Source organism: Artemia franciscana, chromosome 7, assembly GCF_032884065.1.
Source record: "Artemia franciscana chromosome 7, ASM3288406v1, whole genome shotgun sequence".
Classification (NCBI taxonomy): Eukaryota; Metazoa; Arthropoda; class Branchiopoda; order Anostraca; family Artemiidae; genus Artemia; species Artemia franciscana.
Window position 1 is genome coordinate 56,026,934 of NC_088869.1, and position 23,938 is coordinate 56,050,871.

The 23,938-nt window shown below is 34.4% G+C and overlaps 2 protein-coding genes across 2 annotated transcripts in view; one reads left to right on the top strand and one right to left on the bottom strand.

Moving 5' to 3' along the window:
* Positions 1–6,279: 6,279 nt before the first annotated feature.
* On the top strand, positions 6,280–17,930 carry LOC136029499 (uncharacterized). The gene is made up of 2 exons (XM_065707938.1): positions 6,280–6,426; positions 16,798–17,930. Exons 1-2 carry the CDS (start codon positions 6,409–6,411, stop codon positions 17,644–17,646), a joined length of 867 nt encoding a protein of 288 aa, XP_065564010.1. The 5' UTR covers positions 6,280–6,408; the 3' UTR covers positions 17,647–17,930.
* LOC136029500 (enolase-phosphatase E1-like) overlaps positions 9,788–23,938 on the bottom strand; it is a 539,221-nt gene continuing 525,070 nt past the window's right edge. The window contains exon 7 of the mRNA XM_065707944.1: positions 9,788–9,993. Coding sequence (XP_065564016.1) covers positions 9,881–9,993 — 113 coding nt within the window. The 3' untranslated portion in view covers positions 9,788–9,880. The remainder of the gene's footprint in view (positions 9,994–23,938) is intronic.

Genomic DNA, 23,938 nt, shown 5'->3' on the forward strand with positions numbered 1-23,938 from the left:
AGTAATCTAAGTAATCTAAGGTAATTTAGATAAGGTAATCTAGCTGAATTGTAACTGTACACAGAGCCATTCATAGGGCTGGTGGTGCCCGGGGAAGATTATTTACAGCGCTTCTAACCCAATTCAAATATAAGCAAAAAAGTCGAATTGGCGTTAAAAATTTGCGTAGAATAGACAAGCCCTAGCCATGGAACCCCCTCCCTCAGCTACGGCGTATATATATATATATATATATATATATATATATATATATATATATATATATATATATATATATATATATATATATATATATATATATTAATTGTGTCAAAATAAAAAGTAAAAGCTAGAAACAGATTAGGCTTTCAGTTGCTTTCGTCCTTCATAATTCATTTTTCAGAAGTTTGGAATAAATGAGATGATAAGACAAAGTTGCAACTTAAAAGGAACAAAATTATCTACCCTCCACTTGTGCCGTCATGAATTGACTATCACTTTACTGAAAGTAAAAAATGGAATAAAGGTTATTCTCTCACTGCTAAAAAAATAGCCATTTAATGGGCAGTACCTATTACTAATTATCGCCCCTGAGCCTATGGAGAAAATTTATCTGGTAAATTCATCAGTGGTATACTAAAAGCTTAGAATAAAACAGTGCAGAGGTGAATTTTCGGTTTATTACTAGGTATTCTAATAAGTTTACATAGTACTGTTTTTCAATGAGATCATGGTATGCACGCAATAAACCGAGTATATAAAGGATAATTCACCTTTTTGCTTTAGATAAATAAGTAGTCAATTTTACGACGGCATACGGGGAGGGGTGGTAATTTTTGTTCGTTCACGGGGCTCTTATTTTCTTTGATTTACATTTATGTGTAGGTTATCTAATATGTTGACTGTTTTTATTCCTCATTTTAACCATACTAGCACTATAATAAGTCATAAAGGCTTATAATAGCTTTTGCTAGTTTCGGCTAGTGATAGCGCCGGTTTCGGCTATATGTTCAGCAGAAAACCTGGCAACAATGGTTTTTAGCCCAAATATAGTGAAACCGCCGATACCAGGTCTCAGTGATAGGTTTTTCAAAATAATTTCAACATAGAGCACAATTTTCTTCAAAATCTGCTGCATAGTTTGCCCTGATTTATTTTGTTTATTCGAAATAACGTGAGCCTAACAAATAAATCTTATTAAAAAAAAAAATACAAAAAATTATCAAACTTTCCATATTTATCATTTCGTTTGTTCATGAAATATTCATCAAAATCCAGATCATGCTTTAAAAGTTTTAATAATAAATTAAATAATAATTAGACGAAATTGTCAGAATTTTAAGCGAAAACTGAGCTGAAAAATGAGATTATTTTCTAAGCCTCTCTGGTTAGCGTTCCCGGTTTTATAATATTTAAAACTAAATTGTATCTTAAACAGTCAAGATAAGTAAAAATGGAAATAAAAGCCAAGAAGGAGGAGATTCGCACATTAATCAATATTTTTATATTGAGGCAATATTAGGGGCATTTTTTTCCGGTATTTCTGTCAATTTTGTTTTGTTTTTCCAGTAAAGATACCAAAAAAGATGTGTTTTCAAGGTCTTTAAATACTATTTTTCGAAATAGGGGGTTGATATACCCCCCCACAAATATAATAGGTGAAATTGCTTCATTTGCCCTAGATAGCATTGATTTAAAAGAAAAGTGTTTTTAATGAAAGAAAGGAGCTGTGTTTGGTAAATTCAAAGTAGATAAATTTCAAAGTAGTTTAGATTTTTGACAAAAATTCCTTAAAAAGAGTAATAAATCTATCAGTTCCATTAGTGTACATTCGAATAAAACTTCTTTTGATAAATACTTTCTTTTTTTGATAAAACTTCTTTTTGATAAAAAATCCTTTTTGTTACGTTTGTATGATTTACTGATTAACCCTTTAAAAGAAGAAAGCTATCTTCAATATGCACTTCATCTATTTGTGCCATTGCTTTCTGTCAAACCCACCACACTAGGTGACCTTAGCAAAGATTTTTTCTATGTTTGTTTAGATCTTTGTTAAATGTTTAGTGCCCTAAGAATTGTATACCAAACTGGCAATCTAGGGCATGCAATAACCTGGGCTAAATTCTTGATCAATGGGCTAGTTACTAAGAAGTCTCTTTGATCCTGTCAGTTTCATTTTTTTCTCTGTTTTGTTGGTCAAAAGGAATAATTTCATTTTAAGTTTATTAATGTAATCTGTTTTTCTGAATATCAAATGAGACAATTTTTACAAAAGATAAGGGCCAAATCTTTTCTAAAATAAGTTATTTTCCAACCTTAGAGCTTCAAAAGCACACATCTCTTTTTAAGAATGTGCATATTCAGTTTTTCTTAAGACCTTCTTTTCAAAGGGGGAGGAGAGGTATGCTTCAAAGAGAGAGGTACTGGTGCCCAAGCTTCCGATGCCCCGTTATTTTTGTGTTGTGCATCTAAAATTTTTTATTATTTTGTTATTGTGTTTCTTGACTAAAACTTACACTTTCATTGATTTTTGGCCTAAAAGGGAAAAACCTGATATTTGTACATATTATATTGTCTCTTCTTCAAGTGTTAGGAGATTCTTGGCGTACAAAGCACATCAAATATTCTTACTTGCCGTTGGAAAAACTAGTCTTTTTTATTCAATTTCTTTTGCAAGTGGCCATGTGCAAGTGGATGCCCTATTCCTTTTAATAGACCATCTACTGCAATTTTCAAATGATGTCTTAATCTTTACATTTGGGGTCTTATTTAGCTTAGGCCTACTTTTGAAAGATCGATGACTTTTTCCTGGACCCTTATCTGACTGAAAAGTATTTTGTGAAGGTTCACTCGCTAAGCGAAACTTTTTTTCTAACTAGCCTGGAGAAACTCGTTTGTTATGGGCCTATTAAGTCCTTTTTTAGTGACCCATTTCTTAGACTGATTCGACACGGAAAATATATGCTAGCGCAAAAAATACTGCATTGTACTACATATTGAAAATACACCGAATCGTGTGTGACTAAACCAATAGAGGTTGAATAGGCTAATGTTGAAATATTACACAACTATTGGAAACACTGCAAAGGAGGATTTAACAGCCTTGTTCAGAACCCAAATTTAGGGAACCCGCCGCGTTAACCAGGTCTCAGTGATGGACTCTTCGAAATTGTTCGAATCTTTTTCAAATCTGCAAGATTCTTCAAAATTTACTAGAAATTCTACTTAGTTAAATTTGCACAATAGACTTCTTTTATAGAGAAGTAAATAAAAAATGTATGTCTTCAATAATAATTTTAGACATTAGGTAGCGCAATAGCGCTCCCTTCCAGTTTAACCGTTTACCCCTCTCCCTCCCTAACTTAATGCTTATACATGATCTAAGGCTACAAGCTAAAGTGTGTTGTTTTTCAATGAAATTATGAACTGTGGACATATGAACTGTCCACAAGACTGTAACAGTCCACAGAATTGTGGACTGTGCGGATATATATATATATATATATATATATATATATATATATATATATACATATATATATATATATATATATATATATATATATATATATATATATATATATATATATATATATATATATATATATATATATATATATATATATACATATATGTATATATATATATATATATATATATATATATATATATATATATATATATATATATATATATATATATATATATATATATATATATATATATATATATATATATATATATATATATATATATATATATATATATATATATATATATATATATATATATATATATATATATATATATATATATATATATATATATGTATATATATATGTATATATATATATATATATATGTATATATATATATATATATATATACATATATGTATATATATATATATATATATATATATATATATATATATATATATATATATATATATATATATATATATATATATATATATATACATATATATATATATATATATATATATATATATATATATATATATATATATATATATATATATATATATACATATATATATATATATATATATATATACATATATATATATATATATACATATATATATACATATATACATATATATATATATATATATATATATATATATATATATATACATATATATATATATATATATATATATATATATATATATACATATATGTATATATATATATATATATATATATATATATATATATATATATATATATATATATATATATATATATATATATGTATATATATATATATATATATATGTATATATATATATATATATATATATGTATATATATATATATATATATATATATATATATATATATATATATATATATATATACATATATACATATATATATATATATATATATATATATATATATTTATATATATATATACATATATACATATATATATATATATATATACATATATATATATATATATATATATATATATATATATATATATATATATATATATATATATATATATATATATATATATATACTACTAATAACTCACTGCAGCACCAAGCCGCCTGAGGCCAACACAGCTACGCACGCTCCTCCTCCAACCTAATCTATTTAAAGCCTCCCTCTTTACACCCTCCCAGGAAGTTCCCATTTTCTTTAAATCTTTATTTATGACATCCTCCCAACCCAGACAAGGACGACCTGCTTTCGGTGCAGCCCCAGACGGTTGGCCAAAAAGGACAATCTTCGGTAATCTGTCATCCTATATATATATATATATATATATATAATATGTGCGCGAACTTGTTCTGAAAACTCGAAGTTAGTATATATGTCTGCCTTAAAAAAGATTGAACGCTTTGTGTTTTATATGTTAAGTATATTGTGTTTTGCTATTTCGTATGCTTAAGGTTTTTTATTTCAAAACAACGAAAAAACTTACACAGGTTCGTATGCAATTAGTCTCCGGGTCTAAGCACCCTGAAATGTTAAGGTTTTATGATGTCTAGTGTTCTGATACATTTAGCATGATTTGTTTGCATTTACCCTTGTTTTTTGGATTTACTCCTCAACCAAAATTTCCTTTGAATATGCTTAATCTTTTAGGACCGCTAGATTTCAAATAAATAATTCTAATGGCTATAATTATTTCGGAAATTTTATTTTTATTTAAATATAAGAGAGGGCGAAGTTAATAAAGGAAAAAATAATGAATTACTACTTAATTAATAAAACATAAATAAACATTACAAATAACTAAATAGTAATAATTAATTAATGATAATTAAATATTTGAAATAATAAACAAAAAAAAAATACTTAAAACATAAACTATTAACCTTCGAAGGGGTTTAGGTTAGGAAAGTGAAACTTTCAGGGATAGGTCTATAGGCTAAAGTATGTACCGGGAAGGTATTTTAAAGTACCCACCTCCACCCCTTCTCTCTCTAGAGGGCCCTGAAATTTGCCTACATGACAGGTCTATACCTATTGAAATTTTGAAAAAACAACATTTTGCCTTAATTTTCAGTTACTAGTTGCTTCTGTCTGCCTTTACTTCTGAAAATGCAATTTCTGTTATTTGATTAGAATTTTGAGCCATATCAATGTTTTTTTTTTCAAAATTTAGGAAATGTATTTGTATATCTTTAAAACCGTATAAAATGGGATTGAGCAAAGTTATGAAGTTGAAAACAGTTTTATTGTACTTCAATTAAGCAGAAGATCTGTCTTGCAAGGTTTTAGTTTTATAACACACATATTTTTAAAGGTTATCAAAGGTCAAGGCCCTCTAGAGGGAGAAGGAGCGGAGGTGGGTACTTGAAAATACCTTCCCAGGACATACTGTATCCTGTAGACCCATCTCTAAAAGTTTCATTTTCCTAACCTAAACCCTTTCCAAGATAGCAAGAAGTCAATTAACTAGAATTTTACCAAATTTGGCCTTAAAATTGTGTGGAAATAAAGGGTGGGGGCTTATCAAAATTTTGTCCCAGGTCTAAGCAATCAAAACTGTATTTGTCTAGACCCGTCCCCCCCCCCTCTACACACACCATGAACCACAGGAAACGACTAGATTTTTTTCACTTTTGTTCCCAATTGGAGTTTTACTTTTCCTCTAATCTTTTTTTCAAAATAATTTCAACAAAAAAAACCCTGCTTATTCACAAGTAGGCCATCGAGACAAAGCTCTGTGAAAATTCTGTTCTCGCCTATGTTCTCGGATAATGTCATGTCCGCCTTTGCGTAGTGTTCTCTTGGTTCGTTGCATAGCGAGCGTCAGCCAAACCTTGGAACTAAGTTTCTGGGCGAAAGCCGAACAGAGCATAACTACTGATAAAGATAAATTTTTTAGTGATTTTTTTGAGTTGATCCACGATTAGCAGGATGACTGTGCTTATTAAAGATGAATGAAGGTTTTCAGGTATGATTTATGGTCGTATATTGGTGCTCTTAATCTGGTTTATGGTTTTATTGGTGTTTATTTTATTCAGTTTTTGACATAATGAATTTTCCTTGTAAATCAGAGTTGGCCTATAAACTGGATTCTGGTTGCCTGTATTTTAAGCTTGTCTGAATGCCTGGTTTACTTATTTAGGGTGTCTTCGGTAATCCTCTTGTTATTATTGGTGGTAGTTCAGGGAATGAACCTTGCAGTAACATTAGGCTAGGACAGATACAATTCCGGGCTAGAAATATTAGGCTAGTACCGAAACAACCTAGGCCTTTCATTAGGGTAACGGTTTCAGGGCCAAGAACATACTCTGGGAAAGTATTGGCAAGGTCCCATGTTAGGTAAATATTTCGCAGTTCATAAAATTGAGTTACCAACAAAGTGAACATACCACTCGATGCCTTTTTTATGTTCTTTACGAATATAATAGTCGCTTCTAGGCTATTACAGATTCAAATTTAAGGTCCTTTTGACCTAACCTAGTTATAAATAATTTTGGGAGAAAAACATAAAAAATGCTTCAAGTGGTAGGCTACATTCACTTTATTGGTAAGTCAATTATATGAACTGTGAAATATTTAACAGGAATTTATGCCACTATTATTTGATATTAGGCTACAATTTTGAGTTCAGAATGGGAATTAGTCTACCTTTCTGTGTATAGGCTAGTCATCATAACTAGGCTTTGGGCATTTTGGCTCCAGTAATTCAAAGGTTGCTTGAAATTGTTGTTGACTGAATATTACTCAGAACACTGGCCTACGATCTTAAGCTAAAAAGTTCCATTCAACGATTCAATTCGTTTTGTCGTATCATAATTAGTTATCAAGATATTCAGATGTTTCATTTTTTTAATATAATATCTCCATGTAATCTTGTGCTTTCTAAATAAGATAAAATAACAATAAAAAATTTGCTTTGTTTTATTAGAGAAGTCCAGTTGCTTTCTTTTTATCTTCACTTTTAGTTTGATTCCATTCCTTCCACCCTAAGACCTAAATATAACTCTAAAGATACCCCCAGCACAAATAAGGCCAAAGAAAATGCTGTCAGCCTTCTACATTTGCGAAACTCCGATTTACATGGTTTAAGTTTAAAAACATATTGTAAAAAAATTACAATTTGGCCCTAAATATTTTTTATGTTTTTCAAATGAAAGAAGGGTACTTCGCATTGTACTGTCTGTTGTGTTTCACACTGTTATTCTTCATCTGTTTAAAACCGGTTTCTCTGTTTTCACTTGGACATAAACAGCTTAGCCTCAGTGGCACAAACTACTATCTAGGTATATTGTAACTAAATGTTTAGTTTCGTCACAAGCAGCATAGTTTCCTTACTATAGTACTTAAAAATGCTAATTCTAGGAGCGCATCCATTTCTGGTTAACTCCTCCTCCATGGGGCAAACTAAAAATGCATAAAGTGGGGTTGCTTACGGATAACATTACCTATAGAGCAAAACGTATTAGTCCACGAGCCCCATGGGCAGCGGGACGAGGTCTATTTTCTATATGTATTTAATAAACCTCGTTTGAGTTTTTTGTTTAGTTTTATCACTCTATTGAATAAATATAGAATACAGACCTCGTCCCGCTGCCCGCGGGGCTCATTGACTAATACGCTTCGCTTATAGATAATGTTACCTGTTAGCAAGCCCACTTTAAGCATTTTTAGTTTGCCCCATGGAGGAGGAGGGCCAACCAGAAATGGATGTGCTTCTCTAATAATGACAAAGAAACAATATGCGATCATCAGAATCTTTCTATATGGAGTATTACACACTTTAGACAGCTTGTGACGAAACAAACATAAACCAATATTTAATGCATAGAGTCGGTTAGGTTAAGTATTTAATATAATGCGTTCTGGACAGCCTCCTTTTTATAATTCTTTGTTTTAGTTTCCATGATTTTGCTACTAAAATATTGTATGTTCATCAGATTTGGTATTATTCTTTACGATTATATCCAAGCTTCTCTTCTTGAGTGTGGTCGGTATAATATGTAAGTATCACAAGAAAATTAGATTCAGCCAGAATGTTCATCAGATTTTAGATTCAGATGTTCATCATTTGATGTTCATCAGATTTGGTATATTTCTTTGTGATTAAGCTTCTCTTCTTGAGTGTGGTGGGTATAATATTAAGTACCAAAAGAAAATTAGATTCAGCCAGAATTTTCGACATGGCAGTTCGAATTGACTTTGGTTCATGTTTGGTCTTAAAATAAACTAGAAGTTGTATAGACGAAGAGGAATTACGCTTCAATCAGGGTTGAATTCAGGAGATGGTTTAGGGGCACGTATCCCCTAGAAGGCTGGGAGTTGTACCAATACATGATCAAAGGGGTGAAAATACCGATTGGGAGCTGGATCCCCCCCCCCGCCTAATATTAATTCTTTATCCGCCTGTGGCGGATAGAAATTGTTGTCCTGAGCAATAGAAATTGTGGTCCTGCAAGCTAGGCTATTTCTAAAAGTAAGTGTAAGCATGTTTTCAGCAGGCTATTTATGGGAGGTGGGGGGCTAAATATATCCCAGTTGCTAGTACATATGCAACAATGTATTTTAGAAGGAGTAGTTGAGACACAAAAAACTTGAAAATGAGAAATTGTATTGCAGGACTCCCCTCACTGCCTAAATTTTGAAAAGCTGGGCCCCAAAAATATATGATTTGGAGTTTATGTCTTCACCCCCTCTAGAAAAGCTCTGGCCACATCCCTTTAATTTTGTCAGGTGCACCTATATGTGCATATGTACCTTTAGGTGCATATTAAATATATCGGATGAGATAAATAGGGTTCTAACAAGGTCGTGAATAACGGCCAGGCAGAAGCCGAGCTCAACTCAAGCTATTATGAACAAGATCTATGGCACTTATCTTTTAGCCAATACACATTCGAAAATTTGGATCTACAGTACGGTTGAAACAACCGAGACGCTGGCGGTTAAGTATAGCGGGGCTGCATGCAAAATGTGACCTAACCAAAACCAATTAAATGTTTATTAAAATATAACTACAATGTAGTTTTCCACCAAGCCGAAGCTAATTGTGTCCCTACACAAATAACAATAAACCGGATATTGTCTGATTTTACTGATCCAAATTCTCGAGTGTGTACTGGCTAACAGATAAGTACCAATGTATAATTGCAGGGCCTTGTTGTTGCGCTAATTTTCATTTTATCGAAATGTGTGAATAATGCAGTTCAGGGGTAACCTTTCACAAAGCAATCATGTTGAGGGGAGAGGAAGGAGGCACATCTTTTTATGCAGTATTTTTATTGTTCGGATTCGTTAGTGACTTTAGGGGGGGGCAATAATAACAAAGCAAATTCAGTTGATAATTTTAATAAGAAGCGCAAAGAAATTCTAGTAAATATAGGATTCCGGGGGACCTAATCCTCAGAGGCCTTTTATCCCTTCGCCTACGGGCCTTGGGAGCGCGCATTGTAAATATTGACTTCTATGTGAATCCTGATGACACCCACGCGTTCTTCTCGGGTCTTTCGTCTACGTAGCTCACCAAAACAGTTCTTTCCTAAAGGAAGAAAGAAGGAAAATTTTTTAGTTTAATTACAAGATTTTCATCTTTTAGGCGTACTTGGACATATAGATTATTTATCACAATAATTTAAGTAGTCCAACCTTTTGACATGTTTACTCACGATCTTATAACAACCCTATTTATCTTATCAAACAAAAGTATTTATAAACTCACACTGTAGATAATACATTGTCACTTGTTGCACCTTACAAAAGAAACCGCCTTTTAACCAAGTGACTCATCTCATTCAGCCTTTTGACACCTGTATTAACGTGTGTAAAACATGGCATGTGGTCGAAAACTTCAAATAATCGCGCCAATAATCAAGAAATTCATCACTATGGGAACAGCTGAGATTATTACCTAGTCATACAAAATTTGGCAGAGAAACCGGAAAAAGGATTTATTTGCTTCCGTCACTTTTGCAATTAAATGAAATTCGTTTAAGATTCAAAAACTGATTTCGTGTGAAAAGCACGTGGTGAAAAAAGGTGGATGAATTAAGTTGGGCTTAGCTTTTGAAGGAGATGATAATCATTGGAATGCAGAATTTAACTGGTGTTGGTTTACAAAAGTGACACAACTCAGAGAATTGTTTAAGTAGACAGAACTTCACAGTAACTGGAGCGGCTGCTACTATAGTACCTCGATTTTTGGCCAGTTTTCATTACTTTATCTCATAAAACAAATTTCACTTTGTTAGGAAGGGTAACTATTCTCCATAATTTATGTTGAATTCGCATATTCATTTTTATTCTGTAAGGGTAACGGAACTGCATTTCGACCATGTGATCAAAATTTTAAACTTTTTAAGACAAGCTGCTATTTTTTAATCATCGAGCATTAAATAATGGGTACTTAAGTGTTACACGAGATATACTCGAGAAGCGAATTTCGGTTAATGCCAATGAAATAAAACAGACTATAATAAAAATAATACTTTATTAGCAAAATTGTGAAAACTACAAAAAAGAATTATGCAAGGCCCAAAGCACTTTATATTAAATACTTCAACTAATATGACCAAAATATCAACTGAATATTTAATTAAAATATAGCTACTATGCGTTTTTTCAGCTAGCCGAAGCGAATTGTCTGGTATTAATTCCCTGAAAAGCGGGTAATGTCTCACGTTCGCGATCCAAATTCTTTAGTTTCTCGTATAATATTTACGTACCAAATAATGAATAAAAAGGTGTTAACAATAGTTTGGGAGGCTCTTTGTGATCTTTTCTGATGAAGCTGCATTGTTTTTCTTTCTGATTTTTTTTTGGGGGGGGGGTAAATGCCCAACTTGTATAGTATCCAATGTCATTTCTTGTAAAAATCGTCGTTTTCAAAGATCATCACGTAATAAGGATACCTTTTGTGTTTCCATTAAAAATTAGAGACCCCCTCCACCCAATACGTTTTCGTAAGTTGGTGCTACTTTCGTGCCGATACTCTACTAATTATTAGCATTGATTCTGGTTAAGTATTGTTTCCTAAAAATATCTTATCTATTTCGTAAATGCGTATATCCCGCTAAAAATAAAATTCCTCTTTTCTTGCAATTTTCGACCCTACCAAACGAACAATATTCTTGTACCCAAAATCCAGCTACTCAGCATTTATCCAGCCAGCTACAGCATTCTTTTACTCGCGTCTTGTCTGGCTGTGTTCCAATTTTTCTTTGCCTTCAAGTCGAATAGAGACTCGTCCAATGTTGCAATACGGGTTTTTACCAACTAACGCCAATGACTAATGATTCCCTTCATGTTGGCAAGATATTCGAAAAGCCAGGTGTGCAGATGTTGTGTTTCGCTCTTGGCTTGTTTCGTTCTCACGATTTGAGCGAGACAACATTTTAGGGTCTCTGGTTAGAGAGTAAAGCGAAAAGGGGAGTTATAAAAATGGAGAATGTATATAGACGATGAAATGGATTTATAAAATTACCTACAATTATGTTATAAATCTCATTGAAATCTTACATACCTTTGATCTGGCATATAAACACGAATCTTTTATTCAGGTGGGGGGGGGGTCAGAAGAAATAAAAAAAATGGTGATATAAGAAATGATAGGAACTTATAGGGGAAATCTGAAAGTCAATTTCAGGGAGCCGAAGTTTGCTTTACATTAATTTGGAACAGTTGTTTTTTGTAGTAGTGATCATCAGAGAATGATCCGTATGCAATATAAGCGTAGTCTTAACTGTTCTCTCATTTTTTGGTACCAGTTAATTATACAGAACACATCCAAGAAGAGAAGTAAGGTTATAATAGTCTCGATGTATATTTTTGAGGGGGATGCAGTCGAGTATACAGAAGATCTTCGGGTTGACAAAACCCGAAATCTAAAACCCTGAAATCTGTATCATAATTTCTTATTTTCTATGTAATTTGCCTGTTTTAGTGTTTTTAGGAAGTTGTATTCTCCTCTAAAATATCAGCCCCCCCGTATGAAATAAAACGTGGTAGACGTAAATACCTAAAAAGGATGTGTATAGGCAGACTAGCTAAGCGTGTGACGGAGGGAGAGGTGTAAACAAAAAAGAAAAAGGGAATAAATCAAGGATTACAATAATTAAATAAATACGAACTAATTGGATAATGCAAATGTTTTATGGGAGTCAATGTCTCCTCATGCTTTTGCCTTCTCCATATCCATCTCTGGCTTAGAACTAGTTCTGGTGGTATATTTTCTCCCCTCCCTAAGCATATATACAAGCAACATATCCAATGTGCTATTTGATGTGAAAAAATAGCCTATTTGTGTTTTGGGACAAAAATTGACTTTGTGGATATTTTTTAGACCTTCATTTTTAGCTTGACTGTATTTTGCATGTAATAAAAAATCTTCTCTTTGCACTTGAAAATATCTACATCTACCAAAATGTCGATCTGTCACAAGATGTTGCCCACATTTTTCAGTCCTTCTATCTTGCCTATTTTGATATCCAATAAAAATCGTTCGTTTACTCTAGAAAATATCAATCCTTATCAAATTCTCTAGCTATCAAAAGATGTCACCCATGAGATTATCTTCTTGGTCATTTAAAATACCACTCCAAATAGCAATTATCTTATCCACCTGTCAAATAAATGGCTTTTGATGTTTTCGGGATGATTACATCACTTGTTGCCTATTTAACAAGACATCAATCACAGAAGCACGTGCTGAAGTTTACAAACAAACGATCTCTTTTATTACAATCCATTCTCTTGGCAGACAAATAATCATAATGCGATTTTACATGCTCAAATAGTAAACTTCGGAGACCACGTGGGATCACTTCTCATTTTCATACATCAAACGAATGAAAATTACCCGCGCTTTTGTGGGTAATAAACTGTCCATTGTTAATGACATGCCCAAAAATAAGAATGGAGAGAAATCAAATCCATCGGCGGCAAATTTACCATTAACTCATTCAAACCATAGAAAACATTGATGCTTTTCATTATGAAATCTTTTCTTCCTTTTAAGTTCACATAAACCAAAAGAGGTTTAAAAGAGAAGTCAATTAAGTACAGTAGCTACGTCATTTTCACCCCCCCCCCCTCTAAAAATCAAAACATATTAAGAAGAAAATAGCAGTTGTCTTGTAATTGCAGTTTAAAGTCATTTTGTTACACATACAATAATACATTCAGAATGGCGAATAACTGAATTCATTTAAACAAAATAGTGTCATTTAGATTAAATATTATGTTCTAACTGAAATTCTTCCTATAAGCAAAATGTGCATAAGAAATATAAACAATTTTAAATTGCTTATATTTCTTTCCCAACACTTGTATAACTGGCAAAAATGCGCTTGGATACAGCTTGATCAGGTCTTCAATTTGCTTTTTCTATTTGTCGAATCACATCACTAGAATAAGTCTTTCTAAAATATTTTCCGAGTTCTCTACTTTAAACTAAGGTACCCAGCATAATTTCCCCTTTGTAGCCATTCCCTGTTTCAGACCTCTCCCTTGACAGTCCGCTTCCCCACAATATAAACCCCTCTTGTCGTTGCTCCCCCTTTTTATCCGTTAAATTCCCCTTCATTCCTTTTTCCTGTCCCTTTCGAAAACTTGGTTCGGAGAACTTCAGTATTGACGCCAGAGATATGCGTCATTCTGTGTGGGACGGTAGCCCGTTTATAGCCAAAGGGAGAGGCTATAGGCGGTTGGGAAGGAAAACACCAAAGGACGTATTGGAGAAGAGACGCATTTGATCAATGTTGTATAGGATTGTTTTATTTATATTATTAAGAGCAAAAAAAGAGAGTTTAAAATGCTCGAAATTTTTCAGGAGAAAGGGAGAAGTTATGCGGAATTAAATGCAATAAGAACCAGCTCATCAAAAATAAGATTTTTCTTTGCAATTTTGAGCGAAACAAAAACCGGAACTATAAAGGAACGTGAGAGAACTTAATAAATTTGCAATTTCTAATGGACTTACCCCCTCTCGTCTTTGGTTAAACTGTCTAACCCACGTAAATATACAAATAGGTACCCTAGAATGTGTGAGAAAGGCAATCAAAATAAAGTTTGACCGTTGGCGCGTTTTGGACCAATAAGGGGTAGGTTTAGTGTCACCCTCCCTCCCCACGCAATCGAAAATTAGAGCAGATTCTCAGCGGAAACTGGCCTTGATTTATATTTGTCATGTATATTCTAGGCGATATGATTCAAACGCCTATAATTCCTCGTCTATCCCAGATAAATCGCTTTTTTCGAATTCGCCCCCCCCCCCCGAAAAAAACTAGGCCGGGTTACTACACACATATATTCGACCTTATCGCTTTCTGGCATCAACGATGGTAAGACAGGCACATACATGACTTTATGGAGGGGGGAATAATAAACAATTCTTTTTATAATTTGACCGAGGTTTCTCTAAAATAAAAAAAAAACAATCTGGATTTCGGGCGGGGGTGGGGCCCACCACCCCCAGGAGGTGGGCCCCCACCTTCTGCGTACTTTCCTCTCACAATTTCCTACTCTTGAGTTTTTCTTTGCTCCAAGAAATGTGTTCTTACTTTTAACGAACATCCTGTTTTATTCTGTCTGTTCCTGAAGTCTCGTTAACATTTCAAGTTAAATTTATGGAGTTTTTTTATCAGGTATTTCCAGAAAAATGCCACCGACTGAACTTATCCTCATTAGTACCTATAAAAACGGCAATAAATATCACAAACTGAAGTGTCATTGTGTTTAACCGTAGCAGTGCTCCCGACACTATGAAGTTTTTTATGCCTGTTTTGTGAGGCTTAATATGCATGTATACCTTCCAAATTTGTTTATGATCATGTTTGTACTGTTCGAAGCAATGAAGCAGGATCGTTTACAGATTTGACGCGTAAAAATGTGTTTATGTACACTTTGATGTATGTGTATATAGATAGTCTCTGTTGTAACACTGTAAATATTTTCGATAGATGGGGAGGTGATCTGGTGCTTAAAAACTTTCCAAGCTACATACGGTTATAGGCCTGATATGTGTGGGGAACATCTTTGGGGCCACCCCAGAAGCTCCGAAATTTCCCTGCTTCATCTTATATTTTTTATGATATTTCCGTAGACATACAGACAGAGATACCTTTGGTCCCATATTCTCCGCCACCTCCGGAATTTCAAAGGTCTTCAGTAGAATATGCATTTTATAATCTGCCCCTCCCCCATTTAGCACCGTTATCTCACTCCCTTTGAAAAGATGATGTCTCGTATCTTTTTTTTTTTTTTTTTTTTTTTATAATTATTTTGCCTATTTTCCTCTAGAAATATATTGTCATGTATGTTCTTGTGGCAGGCCCTTCGAACAACCATAGTGAGGGATCTCTGCACGAAAATTATATGCATACATGCGCAACAGACACTTACGCATCTGCGCACGTGTCTACGAAGGATAAAAAGTATTTTTCATAAGTGGTTCGAAATAGTCTAAACAGTAAAAAAGACAGTTGAATTTGATGACTCCTCTTTTAAACAAAATTCCTGGATACGGCCTTGTATCCAATACTTTTTTGGGAGAGGGGGAAATAACGAAAAAATAATATCTGGAATAAAATGCTCCCATAATTTGGAAAAAAGAATTACTGGACCCCGGTCCTAAGCCCCCTCCATCTGGGTCGTACTTGATATGAAGTTATTTACAAAGTTAAAGTGGTTGAAGATGTTCCAAATGATTTGGAAAGAAAATTAGTGGGTCCCGGTTCTCAAGTCCCCCACCCACCTAGCCATATGCTTGATATGGAGATGTTACAAAATTAAAATCAGAGTCATGTTGTTCAATTGGTATAAACAGCAGAAAAAGCAGTTGAATCTTCTGAAAAAGCAATGAAACTCCTATTTCTTTGGGGTCAAACTTCAAAGCCTCCTTGCCTATTTGGTCCCCTCAGACACCTGTTCTGACATGCTTAAGCCAAAATATCGCTCTGGGAGGATGTAAATTTTTCTTTAGATGTACCGAACCTAAAGTATCTGACGCTTTATCCTATAGCTCAGTCCTTTTCTAAGGCAATTCGTTTTGTGACAATCAGATTTATTGTCACAAAGGTTTGTAGAACTCAAGATCTGATTTCGGATGAGTAAAGTACTTATGATCCCTTCTGCACATGACAAATGTATCTGATTGGGTATGTTAGCCAGATTTTGTTTGCGTGGGCAAAGGATCAGAGCTCCTCCCCCCTCTACTCACGTGTCTGTATATGATGCTTAAAAAATATACATATCTGTCGGTTTATTTCGATATTGGGTTTCTTTGCATTTTGAGTTGACACGTACCGACCTTCCCCTTAAAAATTGCTAAATTCTTGATTTTTTGCAGATTGTAAAAGAAAACATGGGTCTACAAGCAGCACCTAACAAACGTCCTTTGGAAGAAATCGAAGTCTTCACAAATGCCAAGATTCAGTGCACTATGAAAGATAGACTTTACAACTGTTTAGAAAGCGCAAGTGAGAAATGGTCAGGTAGATATGCTAAACGTACGGAATCATGTAACCAGAATACGTTTAGTAGCTATGGACAAAATATAAAATGCGAAGAAAATGGTAAAATGTATGTACAACTTGGCACCATGGTCCCCGTTCAGGACTCCACCTCCTACGGATTTGCTGCGAAACGCTTTGACTCGATGACATACCAGCAAAGACAACACTATAGAAAACAGAGGCTGTCGGTCTTTAATATATCTATGTTCAAACTTAAAAAGTACAGACAATTCTCCGATCCTTGCCTTCACAGATCTGTTCTAGTGTGTAACACCCTTAGACGAATAGAAAATGAAATGGAGAGGGAGGGTTTACAGTGTCTAGATTTTCAGTGCCAACAATCAGCAAGTTTTGATCCAGTTCCAGCTCAAAATTTCTACGTACCTCCCCCAAGCCCCTTGCTAGGGAATCAAAATGATAATGAAGAAGGAGATAGTGGAATTAGTGATGAAACTAGTTCGATTAGTTGGAGAACGGTGTTAAATATGTCCAACGGTTCGTGCCTCGACTCAGTATCTGACATATATTCCTCAGAGTTAAACGCTAGCCAAGACGTTAATTATAGCAGTGAATCTTCGTCTGACGAGTCTTCTGTTGACGGTTTTAGTGACCTACAAATGGAGTGGGATGATTTCACGCCAAATTGGCAATCTCCAAGTAACTTGTACTCCAAAACCTATTGATGCCTAGGTGCGATATTAGGCTTGTTTCAATGTCTAGTCATGCCCTGCGGCACCACGAACAAGCATTGGAAACTATTTTTTTTTTTATCTGCGTTGGTTGTGATTTTCCGAGATTATGAGAGTGCTTTGTTAACTGGCAGCAGCCTTGTTTTTATTAATTCGAACAAAATTAAGCTCAAATTATTAATGGGATCAAATTTAAAGTTATGCCGACGTTTAATTTTATATGTCACAACATGTTTATTTGGTTTTAGTTTATCGAAATACAAGTTTTCGAAATTTCATGATTGGTCTCGATGAATTTAAACCTATACCCGTATACCAGGTCAATTTTTTCTTCTAGGTTCACTAACTGAAACTAAACTGGCTTTTCAATTAGATGCAACACCTGACCTAATTTTTAAGAAACGATTAATAACAGGTAGTAGGTAGGTTATTCAACTCGAATATCTTATCACAAATTTAGTTAGAATGCATGCAAGGTTGGCATTGTAATAATCCCTATATGCATCAAAAAGTAGCCTAATCTAATGTATAATTGAACAGGTCAGTAGAAAAGGGTATTATTTGATGAGACGGGATTTTCCAGAAAAAAGACAGGGAAATGGTGTTACTTTGGAATGACTTTTTCATATTGCTCTGAATCAGGCACATACACTGATAAGGCCGTCTCGTGGGAGTGGTTACCAGGCCCCCCCCCCAATTTTTTATTCTTTTACTTTTGACGCTCGACTCGTCAAAAAGTGATAAAAAAGAATATAAAAAAATTTTCGATATTCGTTTTGTAAGTTTTTACAAAAGTTTTAGCATTCCCGGGGGGGGGGGGTACTTTCACCGGAAATAAATCCTGGCTACGGCCTTGTACACAGGACTTTTTTCGAGGAGGGGGAAATGATTGAATATTTCTTAATAAGGGTACCTACATGTTATAGCACCCGCACTGTTTTCTTGATCTCAGTAAAGCTAGTAAAACTAGTGTCTGACTTCGGAGATAATTAGCCTAGTCCCAGTGAGATAAACTCCTTTGTAGGTATATTTTAATTAAACAAGTGGTCGTTATAACAGGTAAGTACATTAATTAAAAAAGATGTTCACGATAATTAGGGAGAAAATTACTGTATTCCGGTCCTCAGCCCCTCCCACTTGAGTGCGTACGTGGTATGGAGATGCAGGGCCATATCCTGTTTTTTCGGGGGGGGGGGGCTTTAAAATGCATCAAAAATGTGTTTATATTCATTTTTGTTACGTTTTTACGAATCGGATAAACATTTCGTGGGAGAGTCAACCCCCCTAACCTTCCCCCTGGATATGGCCTGGTGGAGATGTTACAGTTAAATCGAAAAAAAACAAAGTCAAAATCTTTTTTTTATGTTGAAAATGCGCACGAAGACCCTCTTCGGTATAGATGCATGACACTGCACTACCCTCTTATGCGTAAAGAGCGTAAGGTTTTCTATTTTTCTTGCTTGACCAGCGTATAAATAACGAAGTTACTCAACTTATTTTTCAGTTGAATAACCGAATCTCATTTTGAAACGATGTACACATATCAAAAGGCTACTACGTCTTAATCTCATTGACTGCATCCAAAATGCATGGAAGTTAGTCTACTTTCCTTGACAATATGACGGACGTCATGTGGGAGTGCCTATCCACTCCCTCTCAGGCAATAAAGATAATCGTTGACAAACAAAAAAAATGCAAATTTCATAAGTTAAAAATACCTCATTTTTTCTAATTTTTCATAATTAACCCCTCCCCCAACTACCCCAAAGAGAGCAGATCCGTTCCGGCTTTGTCAATCATGTATCTAGGACTCGTGATAATTTTTCCCGCCAAGTTTCATCCCGATCCCTCCACTCTAAGTGTTTTCCAAGTTTTAGGTTTCCCCCTCCCAACCTCCCCCAATGTCATCAGATCCGGTCGGGTTTAAAATAAGAGCTCTGAGACACAATATCATTCCAAACATCAAATTTCATTAAGATCCCATCACCCGCTCATAAGTTAAAAATACTTCATTTTTTCCGAATGAACCGGCCACCACTCCCCCCCCCCAGATGGTCAAATCGGGAAAATGACTATTGTTAATGTAATCTGGTCCGGTCCCTGATACGCTTTCCAAATTTCATCGTCATAGCTTACCTGGAAGTGCCTAAAGTAGCAAAACCGGGAACGACAGACAGACAGACCGACAGAATTTGCGATTGCTATATGTCACTTGGTTAATACCAAGTGCCATAAAAAAAAAATGTGCTCACCAGATAGTGCGTTCGTTTGTGGTGCTGTGATTGGCGGAGAACGGGTGATCCTTCGTAATAAACGAAATTCGTCTTGAAGTAATGATTATTTAACATAATGATTAATATTTACTTGGCGTATCTCACAAACACAGCGACCATAAGTCACGAAAAATATCAGAAGGCCGAATCGGATCTTCTAAAGCAGTGTGCTTAAGTTTTACACCCAGAGATAATCTAAAGATTGGAAAAATTTCTGGCGAATTACCAGAAAGCTAAATCAAAAATATTATCTAGTTTATTGTTTTTTTCCTTTCTTACGACTAAAACTTTAGGTGATAAGCTGCTCAGGCACGCACGCAGAGGGTAGGGGCTTTGGTCCCGTGTCGCCTATCCATTTAAAAATATGATATTTTTAATATTTGTGCTGAATTTCTAACTTCAATTTGGCTATTTTCATTTTTTTTTTCAAAATTGTTTCCTCCGTGAAATCAGATTGATGTCAGAAGACGACTCGTCCAGAAATGGTCAAGTGCACACAGGTTTAGATCTTCAAAGAAAGGGTTATTTATCCAAAGGACCCCTTTAAGAAGATCTTCATTTGCAGGGATATAATTGTCAGAATTTCTCTTAAAAACTTAATGTTGGGCTATTGACTGAATATGAATATTTGGATATTTGTAGACAGCTAAATGCTTCAAGTGGAAGTGGATATTTTTGGTTCAGCTACTTCAAAGTGTTGCTTTCCTTTCGAATGCATTTACTCCATTCGAGTGTGCCACCAGTAAATTTCGCCACAGGGGGAAGAGGGATGGAGACGGTGGATCTAGAGCAAAATCTTGAGGGAGGGGGTATAACAAGAGCGTCAATAATCGATCAAATTGGCAAGTTTATTTTAAAAAGAGATGCTTTAATAGGTGGTAGTATCTTCATTAAAATGACTTAAAATATATATAACAAACGGGGCAAGTACCCAGGGGCGGGGGAACTTGCCTTTCTCCGATGGTTTCCATTAATTTACTATTGAGCATAATATAGTTGCTTAAAATCCATGAAGCGAAATAGGAAGGCCAAAAACGTCTTGCATACATGGGACCCTTGCGATCAAACCTTCCTTCAGCATCGTGTCTTATAAATAAAATTTTCTCGCTCGGAGAAGTTGCGTCACTTTCTTTGAGCATAGAAAGGCGCAATAGAACCTTTCCTTTGGATAAACACCTCGATTCTGTTTGAATGTAAAGGTTAAAAACAATAGCGTGGGGGTTGGAGCCATAGAACAGTGGCAACAATTCACGAAATTGGAAGGGGGGGGGGGGGTAAATGTCTTAAATAAACAGGGGGTTAGCTTTTATCGATTTTTTCAGTTAACACCAAAAAAGGCTATTTTTTAACGTAAATACAATTTTTTTTCAAAATCAACGGGGGGCAAATTACCCCTCAACACCGGCGGATCCAAGGGGGCCTGTCCCCCCTGATTTTTCCTAGTGCCCTTTTTCTCTGTTTTTCTCCCCTTTTTCACTCTTTTTAGAATAAATTTGTCAATTTGGTCAAATATTGGTACCTTTGTCACATTGGCCTCTCCCTCAAGATTTTGCTTATTGGTGCCCTTGTCATATCGCCCTCCTCAAGATTTTGCTCTAGATCCGGTCCTGCCCCCCACCCCCTAATTGGCGGCACTGCCGTAGAACTGTCGTGCGAAATGTAATGCCATGGACATTTCTGTCTAAAAAGCTAAATACCATAATAAATGCGGTTGTTATTTGACCGTTTTAAGTATGACGTCTCTTTCATGTCCCTTAAAATGTCAACATCTAGGCGATTTAAAACTGTACTTAAAATCACTTTAGTCCTCCACTGTTTACTAATGTTTAATTGTTTACTATTAATTATTTTACCAATTGCTACTGCTCAAGACCGAATCCTTAATTTTTGTTTGGGGATGGAGTTTACCAAAAAGCTTTTGTTCCAAGGAAAGGGTATCTAAATAATGAAGAAAAAGGAGTTTTCTTCCTTTGGACTTTGTCTAACGGCCTCAAATAACCACATGCCTCTCCACCCACATACGGGCCAAATTTTACCTATCATGTTACGGACAGCGCCATAGTGCTCCCCAGGTAAAGAGCGAGGTGGGCTCTTCACTAGCCACTCCTTATTTAACGAATTATTATAGCAACTTTGGAGGGGGCTCATTCGATTAAAAGTTCTGGTGCATTTTTAAGAGTCAAAAGTAATTGGAGGGCATCCGTCACCCTCCCGCATCCTTGTTATTTACCCTCCTTCAAAGACATCTGGTCAACATTTTGAAATAGTCATTTGTTCAAAATAACCGAAAGGTCCAATAGCTTTTCCCCCGGGGATTACATGCTTTAGGCAGTGACGTTGTTGGGGGGGGGGTGAGGTAGCCAATTCTCCCTCCATAATTAAGAAAAAACAATAATTTATTAAGTAGCTTTAAAACTATTGCGCTTTTAAGTGTCAAATTTGCCCTTTACTTAGAGCAGAATTTTTTTAATTAATCCATGCTTGGTTTTAACATAAGGAAAACGAGAAAAATAGGGGTCCATTACACAGTAATATTTTTTTTTCCAAATATACTGCCTTTGATACCTTATCATTGAGTAGAAATGTTAGTCTAGTTATTGGGAAAATAGAAAATGTTCTATGCGTCCTGTTTCACCACATTTGCTCAAGTGATTTTTCCCCCTGATATTTATAGTGCTTTTACTTCCTAAAATCTATCAGTTCAAGATTAGATTCTTCTGTTTTAAAAGTGTCAAAAGTGGCAATGAATGCATCCTCTAAAAGTGAAATAGGACAGAAATGGAATCATTGAAGAATAAGAAGGTAGATTTACAGTGAATATAATTTTCTGAATGAAAAAGAAAATAAGACTTAGTGCTTTTGTAATGATATTCATACTAAAACTAGATAGGTCAAATCGATTGTAGTTTGGTCATGGAATTTGGTAGAGGAAGAATCCGCTCTAGAAATCTTTTAATCGGTTTGATTTTTATTTCCAGTATTTAATTGAAACTGCAGTTCTTTTATTTGTCATTGAAATGCCTAATAAGAATTTATAATAATAGCTAATGTAAGCTCCAAATTCTATTATTTGTAATTCAAACGCCTAATAAGCGACGAGAACATCATATTCCTTACGTTCCGGATTCACGTACTAATCCATAAATGTAGAACTGCCTTCATGTATAATACCATGCTAACTTTCCTGCTATTATCGCTTTTCTAAATATTTTTTTTTTAAAAACCAGTTCCAAAAAAAAAATAATTGACATATTATAATATAAATAATATAATAATATATAAATAATTCTGACATTGCTCAGAATTGTAACATTAGCACTACTTGTGGTATATTTAACACTACATCAGCATTCTGTACGAAATGTCTGCTGAGAATAGCAGAAATAAATTTAAACAAAACATCTATATTTTTCTCATACTTTAGAAGTTTTGTGCGCTCATATGGACAGTACCAGTCCGTTCTTTTTTTTCTATTGTTATCAGTTTTATCATGCTGCACTAGGAGACCAAGCTTGGCTTGTGAAAGGAATTATAAACATAAAAACGATAGTCAGTGTAACCCCCTCCGCAAATGGGTACCCTAATTTACACAAGGAAAACATTTGTGTAATTTTTATTGAATTCGTTTTTCCACCTAAGATACAAAGGGGAAGGTAATTCTCAAATTCTAGTAGTCAATTTCCACTTCCAATTGACATCCTTCGCAATTTTTAATTTATTAATTTAATTTTATTTAATCCTTTGCAATTTTTAATTTATTTAGGGTTTCTGCCGCAATGATGTCAAGAATTGTTCAGATTTTTTGGATATGATTTTTCAAACAATGCCCAATGGATAAGTTAAATATTCTAACTTCATTTTTCGAATACTTTCAAATTTGAAATACGGTCACTTTTTAAATTTTGGGAACATGTCACAACATAATGTTACACAATCTTGGTAATTCAAATCTGTTAACCTGCAAACGAATCAATTTAATAAGAACTCATATTTGGAAATATGTTTAATAGAAA